At 36.6% G+C, this 23,524-nt stretch overlaps 2 protein-coding genes and 2 long non-coding RNA genes across 5 annotated transcripts in view; all 4 read right to left on the bottom strand.

Moving 5' to 3' along the window:
• The window catches only part of LOC309487810 (uncharacterized protein), a 41,218-nt gene extending 40,176 nt beyond the window's left edge, over positions 1-1,042 (bottom strand). Inside the window, exon 1 of the mRNA XM_082155674.1 lies at positions 974-1,042. Coding sequence (XP_082011800.1) covers positions 974-1,028 — 55 coding nt within the window. The 5' untranslated portion in view covers positions 1,029-1,042. The remainder of the gene's footprint in view (positions 1-973) is intronic.
• Positions 1,043-5,094: 4,052 nt separating this feature from the next.
• On the bottom strand, positions 5,095-8,901 carry LOC309487818 (uncharacterized protein). The gene is made up of 10 exons (XM_082155694.1): positions 8,847-8,901; positions 8,709-8,786; positions 7,215-7,268; positions 6,926-7,003; positions 6,765-6,783; positions 6,553-6,688; positions 6,385-6,454; positions 5,904-5,999; positions 5,522-5,571; positions 5,095-5,403 (listed from the first exon to the last, which is right to left on the bottom strand). Exons 6-10 carry the CDS (start codon positions 6,679-6,681, stop codon positions 5,314-5,316), a joined length of 435 nt encoding a protein of 144 aa, XP_082011820.1. The 5' UTR covers positions 6,682-6,688; positions 6,765-6,783; positions 6,926-7,003; positions 7,215-7,268; positions 8,709-8,786; positions 8,847-8,901; the 3' UTR covers positions 5,095-5,313.
• Positions 8,902-11,351: 2,450 nt separating this feature from the next.
• On the bottom strand, positions 11,352-13,041 carry LOC309488130. The gene is made up of 4 exons (XR_014202029.1): positions 12,682-13,041; positions 12,089-12,499; positions 11,739-11,892; positions 11,352-11,667 (listed from the first exon to the last, which is right to left on the bottom strand). It is a non-coding gene; the product is annotated as an uncharacterized lncRNA (long non-coding RNA).
• Positions 13,042-19,589: 6,548 nt separating this feature from the next.
• On the bottom strand, positions 19,590-21,188 carry LOC309487819. 2 transcript variants are annotated; one of them, XR_014201933.1, is made up of 5 exons: positions 20,833-21,188; positions 20,620-20,751; positions 20,354-20,443; positions 19,790-20,274; positions 19,590-19,737 (listed from the first exon to the last, which is right to left on the bottom strand). It is a non-coding gene; the product is annotated as an uncharacterized lncRNA (long non-coding RNA). The 2 variants fall into 2 exon arrangements; XR_014201934.1 differs by having other exon boundaries at positions 20,620-20,652; positions 20,833-21,186.
• Positions 21,189-23,524: the final 2,336 nt, after the last annotated feature.

Below are 23,524 nucleotides of genomic sequence, written 5' to 3' on the forward strand. Positions count from 1 at the left end.
TGCTGGAAGAGAAATTTGTTTATTAGCATTTATTTCCATGTCCACCCAGGACGGTCTATTGGGCAAAAGGTGGTAATGCCACCAAAACAGTTTATTTCTCATGTTAGTAGTAAAACTTAAAATTAGGTAAGGACATGCCAGATAACAGAGTCCAAAGAATTAAAAAAGGACAGGGGAATAAAGGTAAACACTGAAAAAGATAAAGAAATTTAGGGAGCACCACCATTTTAATGTAATTAATGCACCCAATGAGAGAAATCTTTAAAGGAGACCATTTAGAAAGGTCTTTTTTAATGTCAAAATTATGTTTAAAAATATGCTTATGATGGCGAGTCATACAGACCCCAAGATAAGTAAACTTATTTTTGACTAGTTTCAGTGGTGTATTAGAATACTGTAGTTGCGTATCTACCTTGTTAATCTCTTGTGCAGATTAAGCCTGTAACCAGAAAACCGACCAAAATTCTCAAGCAAAGATAGAGCTGCGGGTAAAGAAGTTTGTGTATTAGAGATAAATAGCAGTAAATCGTCTGCATATACAGTTACCTTATGCACGGCCTCACCACGGGTAATTCAGTAATCTGCTGACTCTCATGTTGGGCAATTGCTATAGACTCAATAGCTAGAGCAAATAGTAATGGGCTTAGTGGACAGCCCTGTTGAGTTCCGCGGTGCAAGTTAAATGGCCTAGAGTGGAGACCATTGGTCTGGACTACTGCAAAGGGAGCACTATTAAGTCATTTAATTCAAGAAAGAAAGACCGGGCCAAATCCACATTTTTCCCCCCCAAAATAAAAAAAATACTCACTCCACCCTGTCAAACGCCTTCTCTACGTCTAAAGAAACAACACACTCCAAAATGGCCTGATGTTGAGAGTATACCACATTAAGTAAGAAATATAAAAAAAAAAAACTGTGTTCACTATAAATGTGGACTTATTTTAAAAGACATTAAACAGCATAAATCACTTACTGTAAGACTGAACCTCCATAAGAAGCTGAAAAGCGATGAAGATGAACAACTCCATTACAGCGAGAGTGAGAAAAGAGATGAGTCAGACACAGTGGGTGAATTATAAAGTAACACATCAGACCACCGGAAACCATATTATGCTCTGAGCAGTTTTAAGTAGATAAAAATACTACACTGATAGCCATGTGCAATGTAATACGTATCATAGAGTGTGCATAAGAATTTCTCATGTAATAGTTTTATAATGTCCAATGAATACTGACAACCATACTGGTGACTTTTAGAGTTAAGTAGAGTTATCTAAAGCTATTCTCTGACTAATAAATCCTCTTGTTAGTGTTCTGCATATTATATATATTAGAATTTAGTACTTTTTGTAAACCTTCTGAATAGAAAACATATAGTGCACAAATCTTATTGTAATGTACAGCAGTGATGATCAGAAACCGAAGTTAAAATGTTCATGCATGATATAGACAAACAATATCTTCACTTTGCATCTTAATGAATTGAAAGAGTGAGAAAAAATATAAAATTAAGAGATCAGATCCTCCTGAAATGATGTTAAGTTTAAAGGGATATGTATCAAATTAGCTCAAAAGGAAAATATTTATAATTAATTATAAATATTTGGATCAGTTTTAGAATTGACTGTAGCAGAAGTATGATTATTTAATCAGTTTGTCCATATAGCTAGATCAAGATGTTTAAAGGAACCTTATGTAAGATTGTGGCCAAAACTGGTACTGCAATCACTTTCAAATTACTGTAGAGCGGTGTATCCCCTCCCCCTCCCCATGACTCGAGGTTGCCAGATAGGCTGCAGGATTCAGCAGGAATGTTTGTAGCTGCAGCTGTGGTAACTAGAGCTGAGCTGGCAACCCGGATGCCGAAACACTACTGACTTCGTGATTGGTAGATAGGTGGAGGGTGGAGCATCAGGCCAAAACACAACATGACAACATCAACATCAGTTGAGGGCTGCAACTTCACTTTTTAAATGACAATATCCTGGCCGGACTACTGTTGTCAGTGACATAAGTATTTGAAATGAACATGATTTCTTAATGTCTAGTGACATATCAGGGCCATTTTATGATTAATTGAAATACATTTCTTACATACGGTTCCTTTAAGTGACTTTGGTTTTGTTTCATAAAAATGAAAAGACACACCATGTTTCCTTAGAATAAAGCCCAGAGGTAGCATGTAGAGAGAAAATAGAGAGAGAGACACAGGTCAGAGGTGCCATGGAGGAGGAGAAATTACCCATTGTTACTAAAAACTTTCTGTCAGACAGGTATGACTGAAACCATTTCAGAACAGTAGCTTTTAGACCCACCCCAGACTCTAGTCTAGATAATAGAGTAGGGTGGTCAATCGTATCAAAAGCAGCCGAAAGATCTACAAGAATCAGAACCACAGTATCTCTGGAATCAGTAGAGAGATAAATATCGTTTAAAGGATTAGTTCACTTCAAAATGAACATTTCCTGATAATTTACTCACCCCAATGACATCCAAGATGTTCATGTCTTTCTTTCTTCAGTGGAAAAGAAATTAAGTTTCTTGAGGAAAACATTTCAGGATTTTTCTCCACACAATGGTCTTCAACGGTAAACTAATTGTTGAAGTCCAAATCAATGCAGTTTCAAAGGGCTCTGTACGATCCCAGCTGAGGAATAGGGTCTTATCTAGCAATCGGTCATTTTCTAAATAAAATAAAAATGTATATACTTTTTAACCACAATTGATAGGGCTGCGACGCGCCATGGCATTACATAATCACGTTGGAAAGGTCACAACACTGAGTGTTTTTAGGGTGATTCTGACCTGTGGATTCGTATGATATAATCTGTGATTTTGAGTGTTTGATATTTTTGTCCTTTGTGCTTTATAAATTAAACCAATAGGTTTGTATTCTGGTTCATTGAGGTGAACGGTTTGAAAGATTTTTAAATATTAATTGTGATTTAATTTCTTAAGTTTTAGACTGTTTGTATTAGTTTTTCGTTTTAAGTCTCTGTTTGTATATCCACATGTTAATGTCCGACGAGCTGTGATGCTGAAGCTTAACAGAACGGGGAGTTTATATTTTTTGTTTGTATGGTTTCTTTTTCTTCTTTTGGGGTTGTCACTTGCTTTAAGAGCTTCAAAGCAATGAAGATGAACAACTCCATTACAGTGAGTAGTTGAATTAGGAAGTGACATATTAGACCACAGGAAACCATATAATGCAGTCAGTTCTATGAAGATGAACGTACATCATGAGACCACGTTCAGCTGTATTCACTGTAACAGAGGGCAGTTCTGGCCACATGCATTGGCGTAATTTACATGTGGGACATGATGTCTCCACCACTTTTTGCCAAGGTCAGTATTGTCCCCACCACTTTCTGAAACATCTCACGGCTCAGATATACCCAATACAAAAGAAACATCTCCAGTTGATTAGCAAACCTGTATACATTTCTTTCATCTGCTGATTTGCAAACCTGTATAAATTTCTTTCTTCTGCTGAACACATAAGAAGATATTTTGAAGACTTTGGGTAACCATACAGTTGATGGGCCCCATTGACTTCCATATTATTATTATTTTTTCCATGCTATGGAAGTTAATGAGGTCCATCAACTGTTACCCATATTCTTCAAAATATCTTCTTTTGTGTTCAGCACAAAAAAGAAATTCATAGGTTTAGAGAAACGTGAGGGTGAGTAAATGATGACAGAATTTTCATTTTTGGGTGAACTATCCCTTTAACGCTGATATAGATAATGAACTGAATACAAACAGGTGATCTAATTAATGAATAACCATGGTGACAAATTAGTGGCGGGAAACTGAGAACAAAGAAAAACTAACAAAGGCAGTAAAAACAGGAACTGAACACTGAAAATTAAACCAAAACTGAGCATAACCGTGACATCTCTGTTATCCATTTTCCACCAAAATTGTGCTGGTTCTCGTGCCAATTATTTAAAGTCATACATTTTTCTCTCTAAAGCTTTTTTCACACTTGAAATAGATAACCCTGGGTCATTCTAAACCGTGGGTAAACTGAATCCTGAGTTATCTTGCTTCATGTTTCACACTTCTCGTAATTTACCCGGGGTTAACAATTAATCCTGGATATTAATAAGCTGCCGTTTTACATTGTATATTCTTAAACCCTGGGTAAACATCCTTATTTACAGAATTATGGTGTCAGGGTAATTGATTGGATGAACGTGATATGTTTAAAGGATTTAGCATTGCACATCCTCATATTCACTATACAGTATATTGCCAAAGTACTACATGTTTATCCTGAACAGACCTTTTGGACTATAAATGTAAAAATGTAATGGTTTCTTGATCACTCCAATAGTCACGTTTCCCTCAAATGCTGGAACTACTGTTTATTCTTCACGCAATGTTTCTGTGACTGTCTAAAGCGTGTGAATTTGACAAATGCCATTCACTGCAAATGACCTCCAGCTCCAACTCCCCATCTCTGGACGTAATATGGGTGATATAAACCAAACTAGGTCAAGCTATACGGCTCTGAAGACCTACTTAGGTTTAGGGATAGAGGATAGGGTTATGGTGTGGCTGGACCTTCAAGCTCCACCCATTACATCCAGAGAGGCTAAGCTGGATGTCAGGCTCCACCCATTGGCTCAAGCTGTAACATTCTTCTAACACCGCAACGTTTCACAAAGCACAAGTTTGGCAACACAATGTGGGGTTAACACTGCAAAAGCTGGATTTCATAACCCAGAGTAAAAAGTGGTGCTGACCTTGCTTCTAAATTATAAGCGTGAAACGTTTCTTTACCTTGAGTTAAAAACGGGGTTTATATAGACGACTGAAGACGATAACCCGGGGTTTAGCACAGTGTTGAAAAGCCCTAAAATGGACTAGATTGGACCTGCCCCCCAACAGACACAGAGGTCCAACCCCTATAGTATCACAAAGTCCTGTCAGAAACACTGTACATAAACACCACTGACCCTTGCAAACTCCTCAAACACGCTTCTTCGGGCGGCATCCATTTTAAAACACTCGGCAGACATGAATTTTCTTTACTGAAATTATGAAAATATGTTTGTGAAAAAAGAAAAATTACATGATTCATCATTACATGTTTTAATTCAATTTAGTTCAGTTTATTGAATCTCAAGCACTTCTCACAAGGCAGTATTGGGCTAGAGAGCCTTGCCAGAGAAAGTCTTCTGCGTGGTCACAGAGGTCACAATGCATTTCACACCAAACACTAAATGATGAAAATAAAAACCTATTTGTCAGCAAGTAAAGATAGTTTATTTATGTACATAATGAAACACGACTTGAGACTCATCAGTGCATCTTCACCAAACTGTAGACTTGATCTCCTGCGTTTGAGTGAACTGGTTTGTCAGGGATCGTGCAGTACAGGTGGTAAACATTCTTAAGGAAGACAACAGAAAGATTGATAAGACAGACAAGATAAATGCGTTTGTAATCTGTTCATGATGGACTTCTCATTTGTTTATGTGGGTTTGTGGTGTGACTGTTCACATATTACCTCATTTTCCTCTGTATTGCCCTCTCTCTGTTGAGTATTGACCAAGACTTCTGTAAAGCAGAAGCGTCATTTCACTTTAAATAACATGTTTTGACTGTCAAGAACAAGCTCTCTGTCATAAAACTTGAATGTATTTTAAGCTTTGACACTTTACACAGCAGAATTATCTCTTCTCAGACTCATTGTGCAACAGTGTTTTGATGAATTTAATATTTTTCCCACTTCTTCCATATGAGCTTATCGTGATTGAGTGGGCCAAGTTTCTCAATGCTTTCGGACTAGTGAAGAAGTTTTAAGTTGTGAAACCACAGTGTGTTTTTATAGTAAAGACCGAGAACGATTTGATTTGTCATGAAATGACCACTTTAATGAAAAATCTTACCTGAGGGCTGGTAAATTGAATTCTCAGACGTAATGGAAGAGTCAGTTGCTGTGGGATCTGTTGTGCTGTCCTGATGGGACTCTGGGTGTTCGAGGCCTTTGGGAGAACAGCATGATGAAGAGGGTCAAACAGAGTCAATAGAAAACCATCCAAAACAAGAGGACAAATGTCAAATGGCTTCGCATAAAAAATTAAACGTGTAATTTTAGAAGCTTTACGGCCCCTCATCACGGCTTCTTTCATTGGATAGGCAGTGCAAACATTCTACAAAATAGCTCATTTTGGCATGAGCTGTTCCTATAAGAGAAGATGTGGCTATTAATGCTGATCTGCTGAAGACTTGAAAGAGGAAATGGTACCAGTTTCCGAGAAGCTGTGGTCACTATATGGTGTTCTTTAACTTTATTTGTAATTCTTGGTAACATCTGCTACTAAGCGTCACGTTATCTGAGATCATTAACTGAGAATGATGTTCTCTCACCTACAGAGATGGGCTGAGATGTGACTGGTACAGAAGTGATCAGAGAATAAATCTCTGCAGGTCCAGAAGTCTAAAAGACAAAGAATAATTAAGGTCATTCTTACTCATTACGGTATTATAAATATTTATTACTTTGTGATTTAAAAGATTAATATCAAACATACTCACCATACCAATTCCTTGACTGGGCACATCTGATTTTATTGATCTCATTTTATTGCTAAGAATCAAATATTGATCTTTATGGCATCTTTTCATACATACATATATCAGAAAAGGTGCTAAACATTTAAACATACAGCTCCTGTACATACATACATATATGTACAAAAATACATATATTTTTTTTACTAAAATAAAAGTTATTAAAGTTAACTTACTGTTTTCTTCTTTTTTTACCTAGAAAACAATGATCTACTGCATTATGTTCAGTTATTACTCCTTAACAGCATTTTGGTCAACTCTGTTGTTTTGATGATAAATTCACATGATCATTTCTATATTGAACAGCATGGAGTGTACAATTGTAAACTTTACTTACATGCAAACCAGCACAGACAGATGAATCCAGTGAAAATGACACCAACACCAGTGGAAACCAGCACTATAAACCATGTGTCTGTGTCAAAACCAACACATTATGATGTTATTATGTATTATGGTACAATTTAGAACACAAAAGAATTGCAAAAATGAATGTATACTGTATGTAGATTTGTTTTATGTCTGTTGGGTGCCTGGAAATAAGTAAATGTTCTACAGAGATCTGAAAGAGAAAGCTATGGTCTAAATAAATAATTTCAAATATGGAAAAGGATTTATAATAAAACCTGTATATTTTGTTGCGGGTGGATCAGCTGTTGAAGTGTGAACACTAGAAACCACTGCAACAGAAAGAACTCAAATGATACATGATGAATATACACAGCAGTGTTTCAGTGTTTGATGAAGTCACTGTAAAAAGAATGTTCATTATATGGGTTTCTACAGATATTTATAAAAGTTACCACAGGGTTCTCAAGTCTCACGCATTGGCCGTGAGACACACGCAATTCAACCAGTTCACACGCCACACCATGTATTTCTCACGCTGAAAAGGCAATGCCAACCAAGTTGTCCTGCAAGCTTTAAAACGTTGTGTACGAGGCGCACGCACACAAAGTGTACACGCACCGTACGTTCGTTACTAGGTAACCAACAACATCGCGCGAACGCGCTGGGTTTGTGCTGGTGTAATGCATTGGTCAAAAAAAGTAGTTTTTTTTTTTTCTGACAGACCAGCCCATGAAACATGTAGATCAGCGGCCCATTGGTTCTTTTCTTGATTGACACTGGGCTGGCCCAATCACAACTTTAAACGAGTGAGCGAGCGTGCAGCAGTGTCAGTGTGTATCTGTCAAAATATTCAGCGAGATGGAGAAGAAACGCAAGGAATGTGCAGAGAAATAGCGTGAAACAATAGAAACTGACCCTTAAAGCAGACACTGTAAACTGTGTCAAAATATACAGTATGTTTTCTGCCCTTCATCAGCTCCTGTGATGATGATGATAGTGAGGAGGATCAGGAGAGAGATGAGTAATCCGCGGTAAGCATAACTACTTTCAAAACACTTAGGCCATGTCATGAGTGTAGGAACCCATAACCCAGTTACAGATTATTTCCATATCTGCATATTTGACGATTACCGCAATTCACTAGAAATTTAATGAGAGGCGTTTGTAAACCATGTTTTCCGCCAAAATAAAAGCTTGATGCAGTTTGCGTCAAAATAAAAGATCATGTGCTTATCTCTTTCAAGTATAGAAATAGGTACAAATCTAATTATGAAAGTTTCCTTTATTTTTTAGTGCATTTGTTTTTACAAAATATGGCTATTACGGTCATAGGATTAATATTATAACTATTATTATGTAGTAGGTGTAATGTAAATAGACACTGTAACTAAAAGAGGTTTACATTTTTCTTTGTTTAATTTGCACACTGAATATAGTTTGGAGCTTTTAATTTTGAACTCTCAAAGTGCACCAGATTGATGGATTTAACATTAAAATGCAAAAAAAAAATTCACGAGGGGCAATTTGTTATATTTTTGTATATTTGTAATTTGAAATATAACATTAAATAGTATATTTGATGTGATGAATTGCTCTGTCATTTATCAGATTTACCAATTGTTATAATTTCAATTTGTGCTGGTTAATTATGAACAATGGGTAAAATTGGGGGGCGGGGACAGGCGGGGGCGGGCCTCCATTAGGGCTCCTCCCCTAACCGCATGTGATCTCACTCCAAGCTTTTGATCAAACTTGAGAACCCTGGTTACCAGTTCTGGTAGATGCTGGGGTTTCAGTAGTGGAAATGGCAGCCAATGCTGCTGAATTTGAAATGGGAAAATAATGAACTATATGAATTATAATAAACTCTATGAAAGAAAACTTTTATTGTCAGGTACGTTACTCACATGTTTCTGTGTTTGTTTGTGAAGTTTTTTGAGTGGATGTTGCTGTTGAAACTGAAGTAAGAACATCTTAAGTTGTATTTAAAATAAACATTGTCTTTACAAAGACTGGCAAAAAAAAATTTATGTTGTTCTGAATGAATCATTTCAGTAATAACCATGATAACAGGTAATTGGAAAATGGAGGATAGGTACGGTGGCCTAGAGAGCTCAACTCCCTGCAACTGAAGAAAACGCATGCAAATAGAAAAAACACCTGCAAATTATGAAAACATTCGTTTTACAACATGTGTGCTCCAAATACTCACAATACAACCAAATACAGAAACGCGCTGCAAATAGCACAGACCACAACGGAAATGTTTCCAGGGGACCCTAATAAGTGACGAACTCGGCTGACTTATGTGTAAGAAGATTTCAGTACTGATTCAGTAACAGCATCCCACAACTGTTGTTTCTGACTTCATGGATGATAATGACCAACAATTAATGAGTCTCAACACACCACAGGGTTTATGATTAAATCAACTCTTTCCTATATTTACAGTAATATATTCCATTCAGTGTTGTATTATACAGCTTATTGAATGGGTCTTTATAAAATAGTATCCATCCAGAAGTGCCCTAGATCTAATACAGATATCATTCATCTTTTCTCATTTTTTTTTGTTGTTGTTGTTGTTGTTGTATATGACTTTTTTTTATTGATCAAACTTTCATAATATTCTAATGACCTACATAAATATATTATCTTGAGAAATCTACAGGTGTCTGATAAAAAATGTTTAAAAAAAAATTAATGATTACAGTAAAAAGTCCTCACCTCTGGTGTGTGTGTCACTGCGCGGTGATCTGATCTCAGGTTCAGTGTTGATGTAATAATCACAGCTCAGATGTCTGCTGTTCACTGATCGTGTGAAGAGTTCACTATAGCTTAAATAAAATATACAATGATTCTCTCCAGACCGACTCTTCTGAGAGTCATTGCACAGAAGACCATTCTCAGTGTAGAGACTACAGGTGAAATCAGCTCTGACTGAAAGTGGTATTTCACAGGCTATGTTGATCTGGACATCATTGTCACTAACACTGATGGAGGGTTTCTGAAGTGAACCTGTTTAAGTCAAATAATAAAAAATAAAAATAAAACATTGCAATAACAGGTTCTAACCCAGAAGAACAGCAGTGAAATATCTCATTTAGAACCATCACCGTGTGGCAGCAGGAGAATGAGATGGTTTATTAATCACATTTACCATAACTTTTTATCCCATGACAGAAACAAGCTTCAGTTCTGCAGTTTCAAAACTGCCTATAAGTAACACCCAGAATTATGTTCATATGAATGTGCAGATGTAAATACATACAGTGGATATTCCAAAGGTGTTGACATGACAAAGTCTAATTAATATAGCCAAATATTGGCTCAAACAGGTTATTGCAATAGTGAATTAATTTTCATGACATAGCTAATGTAAAATGAATATACCTTAAAGCAGAGAGTTTGTAGGTTCGTGGGTTTGCCATGTTCTACTAAAGCATGTAAAGTACTAATCACACATGCTGAAATATTTTTGATTATTGACAATTAAAAGTTTCAAATGTGGACATACTGTATTTTATCGACATTAAACAACAGAGATCACTTACTGTAAGACTGAACCTCCATAAGCAGCTGAAAAGCAATGAAGATGAACAACTCCATTACAGCGAGTGTGACAAACGAGACAAGTCTCACACAATAGTTGAATTAGGAAGTAACACATTAAACCACAGGAAGCAATTTAATGCAGTTCTATGAAGAAGAACGCACAGCATGAGACCACATGTTCAGCAGATCTGGGCCACTGGAAACATTTTTTGTAGGCTCACAGACTCGGAAAGAAGCTTTATAAAAGTAAAATTTAAATGTGCACTGTTAGACTTTTCAAGGGTTTTTTACAGTAACTTACTGGCAACACTGTTGCCAGTAAGTTACTGTAATTAAGAGTTACAGTACCAACCCGTATTTCAGTTTTGTGTAATACAGTGCATTACTGTAAAAACGAAGCTAATCAGTACAGTGCATTACTGTAAAAACTAAGCTAATCAGTACACTACTGTAATTATTTTTATTTGTACTAAATATAAATTAGATTTGATAATTTTGATATATGATTAATTTTATTTTTATCCTACATAAGTACTACTTTCATACAAACCAATTAGACAAAGTTATCACAAAATACCATTTTTTTATTTAAAACATTTCATATATATCACAAAATAAACATGCCAATGCTGGAAATGATGTGTGAAATTTTTACACATTAATGGGTAAGTTTAGAGACAACATTTTTTGTGTTAATTTTAACTCATTCATTGTGTTAATGATTTTAACAAAGTAAATATGTCAGAGAGGTTAGCACAAAGATGTGTAAACGTGTTAAATTAACACATTATGTGCTGTCCTTCACTGCAAACATTTTTGAAAACATACATAAAATCATAAACAAAACATTAGCATTTGACTAAATGAATGTAGAGTCATTGGTTGTTTAGCTTATACAAGTATTATAATGAAATATCAACCATTACATTCATAAAACTGCAGAATATAAATACATTAAGCATTCAAAAAGGAAATGTCCAAAACAGGACAAAACAGAGTTCTTTTCACAATACAAGACACATAACCCCACCTTAAAAATAATTTCACTTATTTCCAAAAATGTGTTGGATTCATGTACACTGGTGGCCAAAAGAAGTATTTAAGTGGCGTAATGTTTTTGAAAGAAGTCTCTTTGATGCTCAAGAAACATTTATTATTATTATCAATGTCTGACTGTCTACTCCATCTTTTCTACAGCATAGGAGTAAAAGTCATCATCAAAATAATCTTTAAAAAGCCAACACAATGTTTTTGTCCACCTTTGTGAATAAATGAACTTCTCCAAAGATTGGTTCCTGTTCAGAACTTGATTGACAACATCAGAGTGTTCCCTGGTCTGCATGCGTGCCCACAAACACAAATGTACTCAGTCCTTCAGAGGAGATCCCGGTTCCAAAACTATATGAGAGAGAGAGAGAGAGAGAGAGAGAGAGAGAGAATATTAGTGTCACATTATTTTTAACCTCCTTTTTTGTTAATTTTTATTATTATTTTCACAAAAACTTAAGAATATATATTTGTAAACAGCTTTTGTCAATAAATAGCATACAAAAGATATAAATTAAATTATGCCAGATTAAATTTTAATACTTACAAATCCTAAATTCTGTCCAAAAATGCTGAGATGCATAGAAAGAAGTTGAACGACTGAAATAGATGATTTTAGCCCATTTCAGCTTGTCTGCAGTGAAGGAGTACCTGTTTGAGACAAATACACAGTAAGATACATGCAAGAAATCACTGTGTGATGATCGTTCTCCTTCCTACAGTAGTTAACCCACCTGTGCGCTGATATTAGGACCTTCCTAGTCAGGTGGAACTGCAATGGTAGAGTCGCTGGCTAATAAAATATAAAAATAATGCAAAAATATAAACTTAAGTTGTTTAGAATGCTAGATTTGGTCTGAATGAATTAGTGAGAGTTTTACTGCAGTGCTTACCTGGATACATTTAATCTGGTGAGACTGAACAAAGACAATGGTCCATCTTCTGATTGGTTCATTTGCTGTGTAATAAAGTTAGACATAATGCAAAGGTCACTTATTTGATATAAAGTTAGCCAATTTTATAGAGATTTTATAAGATATTGTTAGCTACCTAGTCTGCACCAGTGGCTCAAAAGCAATTTTCACATAGTGTATGCTAATCAAACTTATCTCAAAATATATCACAAATGGGCTGGCCTACCTCTGGAATCTTGCTAAGTCACTGGCGCGAATTGGCGCTTTGTTGCAGTTGCCTTTAAACACAAAAATGGAAGTAAATATTAAATTCCATAAAAAAACAACAACTATAATATGGTATAGTTTGCAAACTAATGCTAAAACTATAAAGGTTCTCATCAGTAGGCCAACATTAGGATATAAACAGAATTTCACATTAGTTTATTCACATTTATTGTTAATGTAAACGCGTTGCTCGTTGGCATATTTTAACTCGACAATTCAATAATCTAACAAAGTGTGTAAAATGAAACGTTAGCTCAGTTTACCATGGTAAAGTTCGTTACCGCCATGTTGACGACGAGTAACGTTAGGCTAACGTTAACGTTATAACATAAGTTACGTTAAACTGGGCACAATCCTGTCAACATACACAGAATGTGTTTTTTTTAGTTTTTTGTTTTTTTACCTTGCTTGCTGATCTCTCTCTCGGTGAAGTGAATTCCGTCTCTTCCCCGGGCCAGACACGAACGTCGCGATCCAACAAAAGACAGACCCCATTACCTACACTGGATGTCTGTCTGACGCGACACGACAAATCCCAGACAGTGTAGTGATGCGCCGCGGCCGTTATATTTCAGACGTAGTCCGATACGAGTCCAAGCGCTCGCACTAGTTCTTACAAGGGATAAACAGGTTTGCATTTAAAGGTCCGGTCGCTTCAATGTGTCCAATATAGACAGCCTCTGGCTATTATAGCGTTGTAGACACGTGGTGTAAGGCAAAAATGAGGAAATAAAAAGCACGGTGGAATGGTGCCAGCCAGAGAGGCAGTTACGTCAAATACAGTAGTATATACAGCAAATTAAAAAAATACAGTAAGTCTCTGTATGTGGTGTTAGACGTCACAGAAAATTCCCATGATGCAATTGGAATCACAGTTATTTACTGTAAAGAGAAATAGCAGTATAATACTGGGGGATTTAAAGTAAATAACTGTAGAAATTACAGAAAAGTCTAACAGTGTGCCAAAAATAACTGAACCATTAATAGACTTTATGAAAGACTAAATCATAATATAAAAATGAATAATGTGGAATAGCTACATTATTCACTCAGTGGTTACTTTAACAATGTTGTCACATAAAACCACTGAAGGCGAGTTATAGTTAAGAACTAATGTGCAGTTTTATTCGATGAACATGAGCAAAGTACAAAATAAAAAAGCGCTTAACTGGGCGCCGCCATTGATTAGCAGACCATCACCTGCTGTTAGCATTCCATTGACTCTTATTCATTTTGGCGTCACTTTGACAGCGAATAACTTTACATCTGAGGCGTTTAAAGACTCCATTTGTCCACTATTTATTTCTAAAGAAACACGAAAATGTATAAAAGGCTCCATTACATTGTATCTTACGTTATGGCCCCGTAGAAGCAGTTTTTGTAAAAATAGGCTAACGATTGTGTCATTACCACGTGACTTTCTGTCGCACTATGAGATAATAACTAATACAATAGGTTACCGCCAATTCATGGTCATCCTCGAAGATTAACAGCTACATCCGATCCCGAACCTCACTGTCTGCTGAACTTGTGCAGAAACATTAAAATAGACATAACCAGCTTTTTAAAATTGTTTTGAAAACTTGACTATAGTGCTAGGTGACATCACCTCATCCCATAGGATCCACAACAAGCCGTAATTAGAGCTTGATTAAATAAATTCTTCGTTTATAATAGGGTGAACGTCTTAAGCTATGAAACTTTGAAAACTAAACATTTAGACTATTTTAGCACAAATTATGAGCTTATTTGCCGATTTTTTATAATTCTTGACAAAATTAAAATATCTTAAAAGTTTATTTTATTTTTGAAGAAAAGTTTTGGGTGGTCCTGTTGAAAAGTGGGTGGTCCAAGGCCTGTCAGGCCCACCCATAACGCTGTGCCTGCACGTGACTGTGACGTATATACCATCAAAGTACCGCGAGAGCAATTCGAGAGCAGCCGGCTGGTTCATTCTGCGCAGCTTCTCTTGTCGACCGGAAGTCGACCGGAAGTTGGAGCCGACCGCGTGCCACCATCTTGTAGCAGAACTTCACCTGCTGTTAGCATCCCATTGACTCCCATTCATTTTGGCGTCACTTTGACAGCGAATAACTTTACATCTGAGGCGTTTGAAGACTCCATTTGTCCATTATTTATTTCTAAAGAAACACGACAATGTATAAAATGCTCCATTACCTTGTAGCTTACGTTATGGCCCCGTAAAAACAGTTTTTGTAAAAGTAGGCTAACGATTGCGTCATAACCACGCGACTCTCTGTCGCACAGTAGAGAGATTACCGTATTGACGGGAGGAGAAGCTCGCGGGCAATCGGAGGGACGTAGAGGCAAAATGACAAAATAATTAATCAGAATACCTAGCAAAAGTTTCTCCTGCTCGTAGCTCATGGACACCTCCTACTCACGATCTCCGTCTCTGCAAGATTCGGAAGGGAATGATTCAGATTTCTCATGCCACAGCCACTAGAAGACAGACGGGTTGCTCACGTCACATCTACGTCGTCAAGCTCAGTTTGAGTCTGCGCGTCAGGAACGGAAGTCCTAAAAAATCGCTGAAAATGGGCTTCACTTGCCTCAATTGAGTTCCAATGAGATGACTCTGTCCATTTCTTATACTGTCTATGGAGCGGCTGCACAAGCTCTGATGACGACACAACTGTTCCACGATTGGCCGAATCCACCGCATGACAACGATCACGTGTGTTTCGTGTTTATTCGATTACCTTCTGTTCCACTAATGCTCACAAATAATCTTTTTATAACAGTAAAAGCTCTTTGCATGTAGTCGCGATGTTATAGTTTGTCATGTTTATCAAAATAAAACTGATAAAAAAACGTAGACCACACTACATTGGTATTTAAATAGTATAGGCTTATGTTGAACTTTATTCTTGTACAAACAGGCGCTGTATTAAGCAGTACATAAAGTATTAAATGGAAACGTATCTGAAACGTCTGTGTATTTGATATTAAAATATTGCATTTATTTCACTTCAGCTGTGGTAAAGTATGTAAACGCAGCGTGAAAGTCACTAGGGAAAGCAGAGAGTGTCTGTTTCAGCTCCTCTCCGCCTGTACACGGCAACTCTCGCCGATCGGTTACATCCAGCCGCAGCCGATGTCGAACACACCTCAAGTCTTATGTGTCATGTTCTCATTGGTTGTTCTGGTCATGTGTCCTGTTTTCTCATTGGTTCATTGTTTGATTGTTCTCAGGTGTTCCTTGTTTAGTGATTAGTCCTTGTGTATAAATAGCCCTCATGTTACCATCACTGAGAAAAACAATAAGTAGAATTTACTAAATTTTTATAAGGCAAGTTTTTGCACGAATTTTTTTCAAGTAAATTTCACATTGATGGAAATTAAGTAAATCTACTTAGCTAAGCCGAGTAAAATTCACAAAGTGAATAAGTACATATAACTTGGCCTGTTAAATTATATTGAGTAATTTTTACTTACAAATCTGATATAATTAATATAATTAAGTAAAACCACTTGATATTTTAAATACATTTTACTTGTTTTATGCAGTGCTGGTAATTATTTTAAATTAAATTAAATGTTACTCTTATAATGTGACAAAATAATACTGTGACAATGTGCAGTTAAGAGTAATTTATTAAGAAATAAGCATCTACAGAAACCTATAATGACAATAATAACAATTCAGTGTGTTCGGTCTCTCTCTTTGTCCCTCTCAACCGGTTTACAGCAACGGAGGCACAAAGGACTGAATGCATTTGAGAAATATCCTGAAATTAAGAAAAGAGAGAGAGAGAAAAAAACTATAATCAGTAAACAGCAAATACTTTTAAATTAAAAGTTAATTAATTTGCATTCACATTATTCATTTCATTTATACCAAATCATTAAAAACATCCTGCATGACCTTACTCTCATAGTCATTTACACACATTAATGCTAACATGTGACACACAGCAGATATCAAGGCTACGAACTAGGAATTTGGGAGTACGAATTATTGTCATTTACAACGTGGTCACGATTTAGTAAAAGCAGGGACCGTATGCACGATTTAGCAAATGAATGAGGAAATGAATTATATTGTGCACGATGAGGGAACGAGAACCTTCTCACTTAACGTTAGGCCTATTGTTAATTCGTGGCCAATATTTGTCATCTATAAAGAAAATTGCACACAAAATAACAAATATTAAACACAAAGATCATGATTTAAGTGACATATTCATGGTTTTTAGGCGTAATTACTGATAAATCGTGTAAAACGTAAAGTTTAAAACTGAGAAAAAAAAGGTGGCTAACGTCTACAAAGCTAACTGTCATTAACCCTCTTGAGTCGGCAAAAGCGCCCGCGCGTTTTGCTCGATTTTTTTTCACATAGCAGCAAATTAGACTTATACTCCGTCATTTTTGGTCATAAAGATTACAGACTTAAGAAATATGAAAAACTAAACTGTTAAATGTCTACTTTTTCCACTTTCAATCGAAATAAAACATTGTGCTTTTGTAAAATAAAGAAAATAAACAGGGTGCTCTCTGCCTCTCCGTCTCCCTGAACTTTTTTCTGGAGCACGTCTCTAAACTTACGAACACTAAACTTTTCAAATGTATAGCATGAAGTGATGACAAGACAATCGTTGAATTAATAAAAAAATCATTATAAATCCGTAATATAATGCAGTTTTTTACTGTTGCTTACCTGTCGAGAGCCGTTGGAGTGGAGATTCGAAATCCCTCAATCATCGCGTGTGTTCTTCTTTCTGCGCATGCGCAGATTCCTTTCTTCAAGGACTAAATTTTACTTGATTTTTTTTTATTTGCTTCAAGTACTTAATTAATGCATGTAAATATGCCAGAGAGTCAGAAGTCAATTTCACTTGTCTGTTGGATGTCTAATATTTACAAGTAAAAAATGAGTATATAATTAGGATTTACTTAATATACTAAAGTTTTCATTTTTACAAAATTATTCTTAGCAAAAGATACATGATTGTTCCTGTTTTATTTACTTTGACATAAAATCATTTTTTACAGTGATTGTCTTTTGTCTAGCTTTGTTTGTGGTGCCCATTGTTGGTGGGTTAAGCGCTTTACAGTGCGCTTAACAGTGGGGATCGGGATCGGGATCGGATGTAGCTGTTAATCTTCGAGGATGACCATGAATTGGCGGTAACCTATTGTATTAGTTATTATCTCATAGTGCGACAGAGAGTCGCGTGGTTATGATGCAATCGTTAGCCTATTTTTACAAAAACTGCTTCTACGGGGCCATAACGTAAGATACAATGTAATGGAGCCTTTTATAAATTTTCGTGTTTCTTTAGAAATAAATAATGGACAAATGGAGTCTTTAAACGCCTCAGATGTAAAGTTATTCGCTGTTAAAGTGACGCCAAAATGAATGGGAGTCAATGGAATGCTAACAGCAGGTGATGGTCTGCTAATCGATGGTCTGCTAATCAATGGCGGCGCCCGGGGAAGCTTACATTTTTTATGAAACATTGCCCCCCGGGCTAAAGCACAGCCAGGTATGATGCGTAATGGAGATTCCAAAGCGCTTTTCTTTGGTCAGAACCAAGAAGAGCGATCACGGATAGGTCCGTCCTATGCACCGAAACTTTTTAAAATGCAATAAAATATTTAAAGAGCATCAAGCTATTAAAATCTCTTATCAGTATATATAACAGTATATTAGTCAGGCATTTTTATTAGGTTAAACAGTGATTTGATAACGTTTTTAACTTAAGGCCCACCCACAATTGGTCTGGCCCATCCAAAACTGGAATCCTGGCGCTGTGCCTGGTCACGTGGCGTCGGCGCTGTCTCAAGTTGGACACAATTTCTAACTGGTGTGGTGAAGTACTGAGTCCCAGCTTAGGACCCAAGCAATCCAACTGGTTCAAAGCAATGTTTTATGGCATGCACTGCTTCAAGTCAGCCGCCTGTATGAAGTCAAACAAGCCTTTGGAAAGACATGATCACATGAGGGAAAGGGAATCACATGACTAGGAATCAAGAACCAAACTACAAAATAAAAGACATGAAACATGAAAATGAAACAAAACCCAAAACCAAATGTGTCACATGTTTACTATTTGATGTTTAAAAGCTTGCAGACAAAAGTCAAGTGGTTCAGTTTGCTCCTCGAATGGACGGTTGTTTAACAGAGAAAATAACACTGCAAAAAAATCTTTGTCATTTTTACAGAGCTGTGGTTGTCAGGATAATTCTGTAAAAATGCAGTAAAAATCCAAACATTTGTGGAACAACCTGTAAAGCGTATAAATTAAAACTGATTTACAAAAAAATTAAAAACAAACTAAAAATCCTTTCAAACCAGTAAATCCAACAGCTCTTTTCTGTTGAATTAGCAAGGCCACATTAAAGTCTCTTTATTGGACAGGGCTAACTATTACAGTGCCCTGTATTTAGCAGACTGGAGAGAGACGCTATCCGCCGATGTCTGCTGTGTGCATACCCACAGCTGACGGAAGCGTTGATGGCCACTGCAGAGCCTGAGCTCTCTCCCACAGCAGGAAAGGAGCCTGAGCCCACCGCTGGAGACCGTGTTGAGGCCCACCACGGACCCTGAGCCCATGCCAATGCCCACAACAGAGCCAGAGCTTGAAGCCACGTCCGTTCCGTATATGTCGCTGCCCAGTCTGACCAGGTGTGTGTGCCGACTTCTACATATGAGCCAATGGGAAATAGAGAGGAGCTTGAGGATGATGACAGCCTTCCTCTGCTGATTCCACACAGTCCAGAGCCTTTATCGCTGCTGGCCCTGTCCAGCACACAACCCTTATCACCGCTGGTTCTGCCCAGCTCAATGACTTTTTCATGGCTGGTCCTGACCAGCTTAAAGCCTTCATCTCCTCTGGTCCAATGTTTTTGTTCCTATGTATCCTATGTTCCTTGCATTAGTTGTCATGGTTACTCATTATGTTACTAATTAACACACCTGTTTTGTATTGAGTTCGTTTACCTGTGTATTAAAGTCTTTCAGTTCAATTCAAACAATTAATATATTTTTCTTGTAGCATTTTTACAGTCTTTTAAACAATTACAATAATTTTTACAGTGACTACAAACTCAACAAGTAGGGCACTAACATGCTGCGGTTAAAATGCAACTTTATTGTTAGAACTCAATAGTTATAAAAAAAAAGTGTAAAAACTGTAGAAACTACATTTAATATTTCTGATGCTTTCTGACACTGAATCTGCATCACTAAAGTCTATAGAATACTTGAAGATGCCTTCAGTAACATTTAACACACATTTTACCAATATAAAATCAATTTTCTCTCAAAATCAAAATGTAAAAAGAAAAAGCTCCACAGATTCTGCCTGGGCCTGCTGATCAGTATATGAATGAAATAGCTACATACTGCAAATATAGGCTACTATCATTCTTTCTGTACAAATAATTTTTTCTCTTTAGAGGTGCAAGAAGTGAAGAAATGAAACGGTTCATCCATGTTTTGCGGAGCACACAGAGGAAGTTAACAGAGATGTTGTTTCCACATGACAGGAGCTGTAGATCACCTCTGTGAGAACGTCATCAGAACCTGCACACATACACTTTATTATTATCATATGTTTCTATCATGGAGCTCAGTTTATGAATAACTTGTACATTGTACTTACTGGCAGAGTGATAGAGACAGATGAATCCCATGAGTCCAGACAGAAATAAACCAATACCAGTGAAAACCAGCACTACTAAAAGCCATGAGACTGTCAAAAGAAAGAATAAGGCTTTAATACATGTTTATATCTATATCAGATTTATTATGTGCAGATTTTTTTATTAAATTAATTTGAAATTAACAAGACACATGATCATGAAAGGAGGACATTTTACAAATGTTCAGAAAATAAGTTTTGTATTGTGTTGTGAGTGAATGAACAACCTTCAGAGTGAATGTGATCAGTAGGAGGAACAGCTGCAACAGAAAAGATCTCAGATGAAATCATATTACAATAAAAAAAAAACTGAACTACTGCATCATGATTACAGACATCAGTGTTTCTAGATGATCTCACTGTCAGGAAAAGGATTCTTCTTATTTAACATTTAAAACAGATTTAATATTCTATTATCAACAAAGCAAAAATTCACTTACATGTTTCTGACTCTCTGGTGGTTTCAGGCAGAGCAGAAGCTGGTATGAAAACAGCTGATAGAATCAACAGTGTGTCAGAGTGGGATGAGATATGAGAGATATGAAAATATTATGTAGTAAAAATAGTATGTAGTAAATCAGTTGCCAGAGACAATGATCAATAACACAGTTTCGCTGTAATTTTACTGGATAACAATATTTGACTGCTAAATCCTGCGACTGACTAATCATAGTCACATAGGAAAGCTGTGCAATAAACTAAGAGAGAATAATTTTCACATTTAAAGTGATATAAAGTGAAATAAGCAAAATGTCTCTGTGTGCTTGTCAAGTATGTTTTTTTTTGGCGGACAAAGTTTCACCCATAGACAGTAAAAGAAATGGACACAGCGACCCCATAGATTTCAACGGAGAAAAGTGCAGCAAATTAGAAGCTCTCACTTCCTGATGGCTGAGCGTACTGCGCAGACTCAAACTGAGCTTGACGACGTAGATGTGACGTGAGCAACCTGTCTGTCTTCTAGTAGCTGTGCCAAGAGAAATCTGAATCATTCCCTTTCGAAACTTGCAGAGACGGAGAACGTGAGTAGGAGCTGTCCATGAGCTAGGAGCAGGAGCAACTTTATGACTCTCTATGGGCTTCTCCCTTTACTTTATCGGACTTTATGCCTCCACGTCCCCCCGATTGACTACGAGCTTCTTTTCCTGTCTATATGGTAATTTCCAGAGAGTCGCGTGGTTATGACGCAATCGTTAGCCTATTTTTACAAAAACTGCTTCTACGGGGCCATAACGTAAGATACAAGGTAATGGAGCTTTTTATACATTGTTATGTTTCTTTATAAATAAACAATGGACAAATAGAGTCTTTAAATGCCTCAGATGTAAAGTTATTCGCTGTCAAAGTGACGCCAAAATGAATGGGAGTCAATGGAATGCTAACAGTAGGTGATGGCTTGTTAGCCAATGGCGGCCCTTTCTGGATGCTGGATTACCCCCCTGGTTTCACCAGTAGAGGTCGCCATTGAAGATGCAAAGAGAATTCAACGATGTCAAAGGAAGCATTTAGTTTGGAAATAAAACTATTTGGTTGTGGCATTAATACAATATAACATACAAGAATACAATATAAATATATTTAAAAAACTGAATAGTGAGCTGGGCAGAATCATTTAATGTGATAAACATTATACAGGCATGTGGTCATCAGCTAAAGACAAAAGGTGTGTTCGACTTGAAGCGGCGCTGCACAGATCGATTGGTGTATGACATCAGTGTACTGGGAGAGCGATTCGAAAGCATGCAGAGCCGTCAAATCTCCAATCACTCTCACGGTTCTTTGATGTCATTCACAGATCGGTTTGGGCAGCACCGCTTCATATCGAACACACCTAAAAATGGAGAAAAACCTAATCACGCCCCTAACCCCCAGCAATTAATTTTTTTTTTTTTTTTTTTTTTATAAAAAAATTGGTGGGTGTGTCAAAAATGTCAGCCCAATCAGCAGCAACATGAATATAAATGCAGTATTAAAGAGACAGCTCGCACAATGGGTCAAAGTAAAGTCGTTTATAAATGTGTCCACTGCAGCTTGGTATACGCAACAATTGAAGATATTAGAAGACATGTTTGTCGTTATAGTTTTTTTGAAAAAATATAGCATATTAGCAATAATGATAAGCCTAATAGGCTACTCACAATAAAAATAATAAGGTCATATAGATCATAACACAGTCTCGGAGGTAAGAAGTAGATTCTCCTTCACCTGAAATGTTTGTCTTTTCATCCTGAAATGCAAGGCAAATGTTGGATCACAATAATTAGGAACCACAGTTTCCACAAATCCCTTCACTCGATTGGGATGTTCTCTTTATTCTGGACGGCAAGGGCAGTGACTGTAACATCGAGCGTATTTTGCAGTATTAAACGCGCATTTATACCGACTTTGTGTCGGGAATGAACGCATCCCTGGTGCGAGTACTAAATTTCTAAATACAAAATTTCAAGGAAAAAACTTTTAAATATATCATCTTGGTGGTCAAAGGTGAGTTTTAAGGGATAAATTAGTGACTACAGGGGGACTTTAAGAACGACTTTTCTCATTTGTAGCCTACTGCATCTGTACTACAGGTGAACTTATAAGTAGTAGTTTACTATTTTAATACGACTATCTGTGACATCAGGTATTAAAAATCTATTTATTTATTTATCCACCCCCGCATTGTGTGTTCATGTTATGATAGTTTCAAATATTAACACTCACATTTAGCTGCATAGCTATAAAAAAATCTCTGCTGTAAATCTGTGCAATATAATATGCAGTACTTCAAAAATGTACAAAAAATACCTAGCAGTGAAGTGTTATGAACATTAATTGCTTAAATATTCTCTTGAGCACATGAATAATAATATTTGCTATAGATCGACAAATAGTTTCTGTTTTACACTGTTAAAAATTGCTGTAAAAATACAGCCAATTTCCAACAGTAAAATACTGTTATTTCAATAAACAGCTAATTGTGTAAATTTACAGCTAATGGTCGTTAAATTAAGCACTTGCAGTAAATTTACAGCATTTAACAGTAAACCGGTTTGTTTCTGTGAAAAACGGTCGCGCGCTGTAAAAAAGCAGCACATGGGGGCGGGGCTACTTCATGACACGACGAGGGCCACCGCGCACGAGCTCTCTCGT

Source organism: Leuciscus leuciscus (genome assembly GCF_965113295.1).
Source record: "Leuciscus leuciscus genome assembly, chromosome: 23".
NCBI lineage: Eukaryota > Metazoa > Chordata > Actinopteri > Cypriniformes > Leuciscidae > Leuciscus > Leuciscus leuciscus.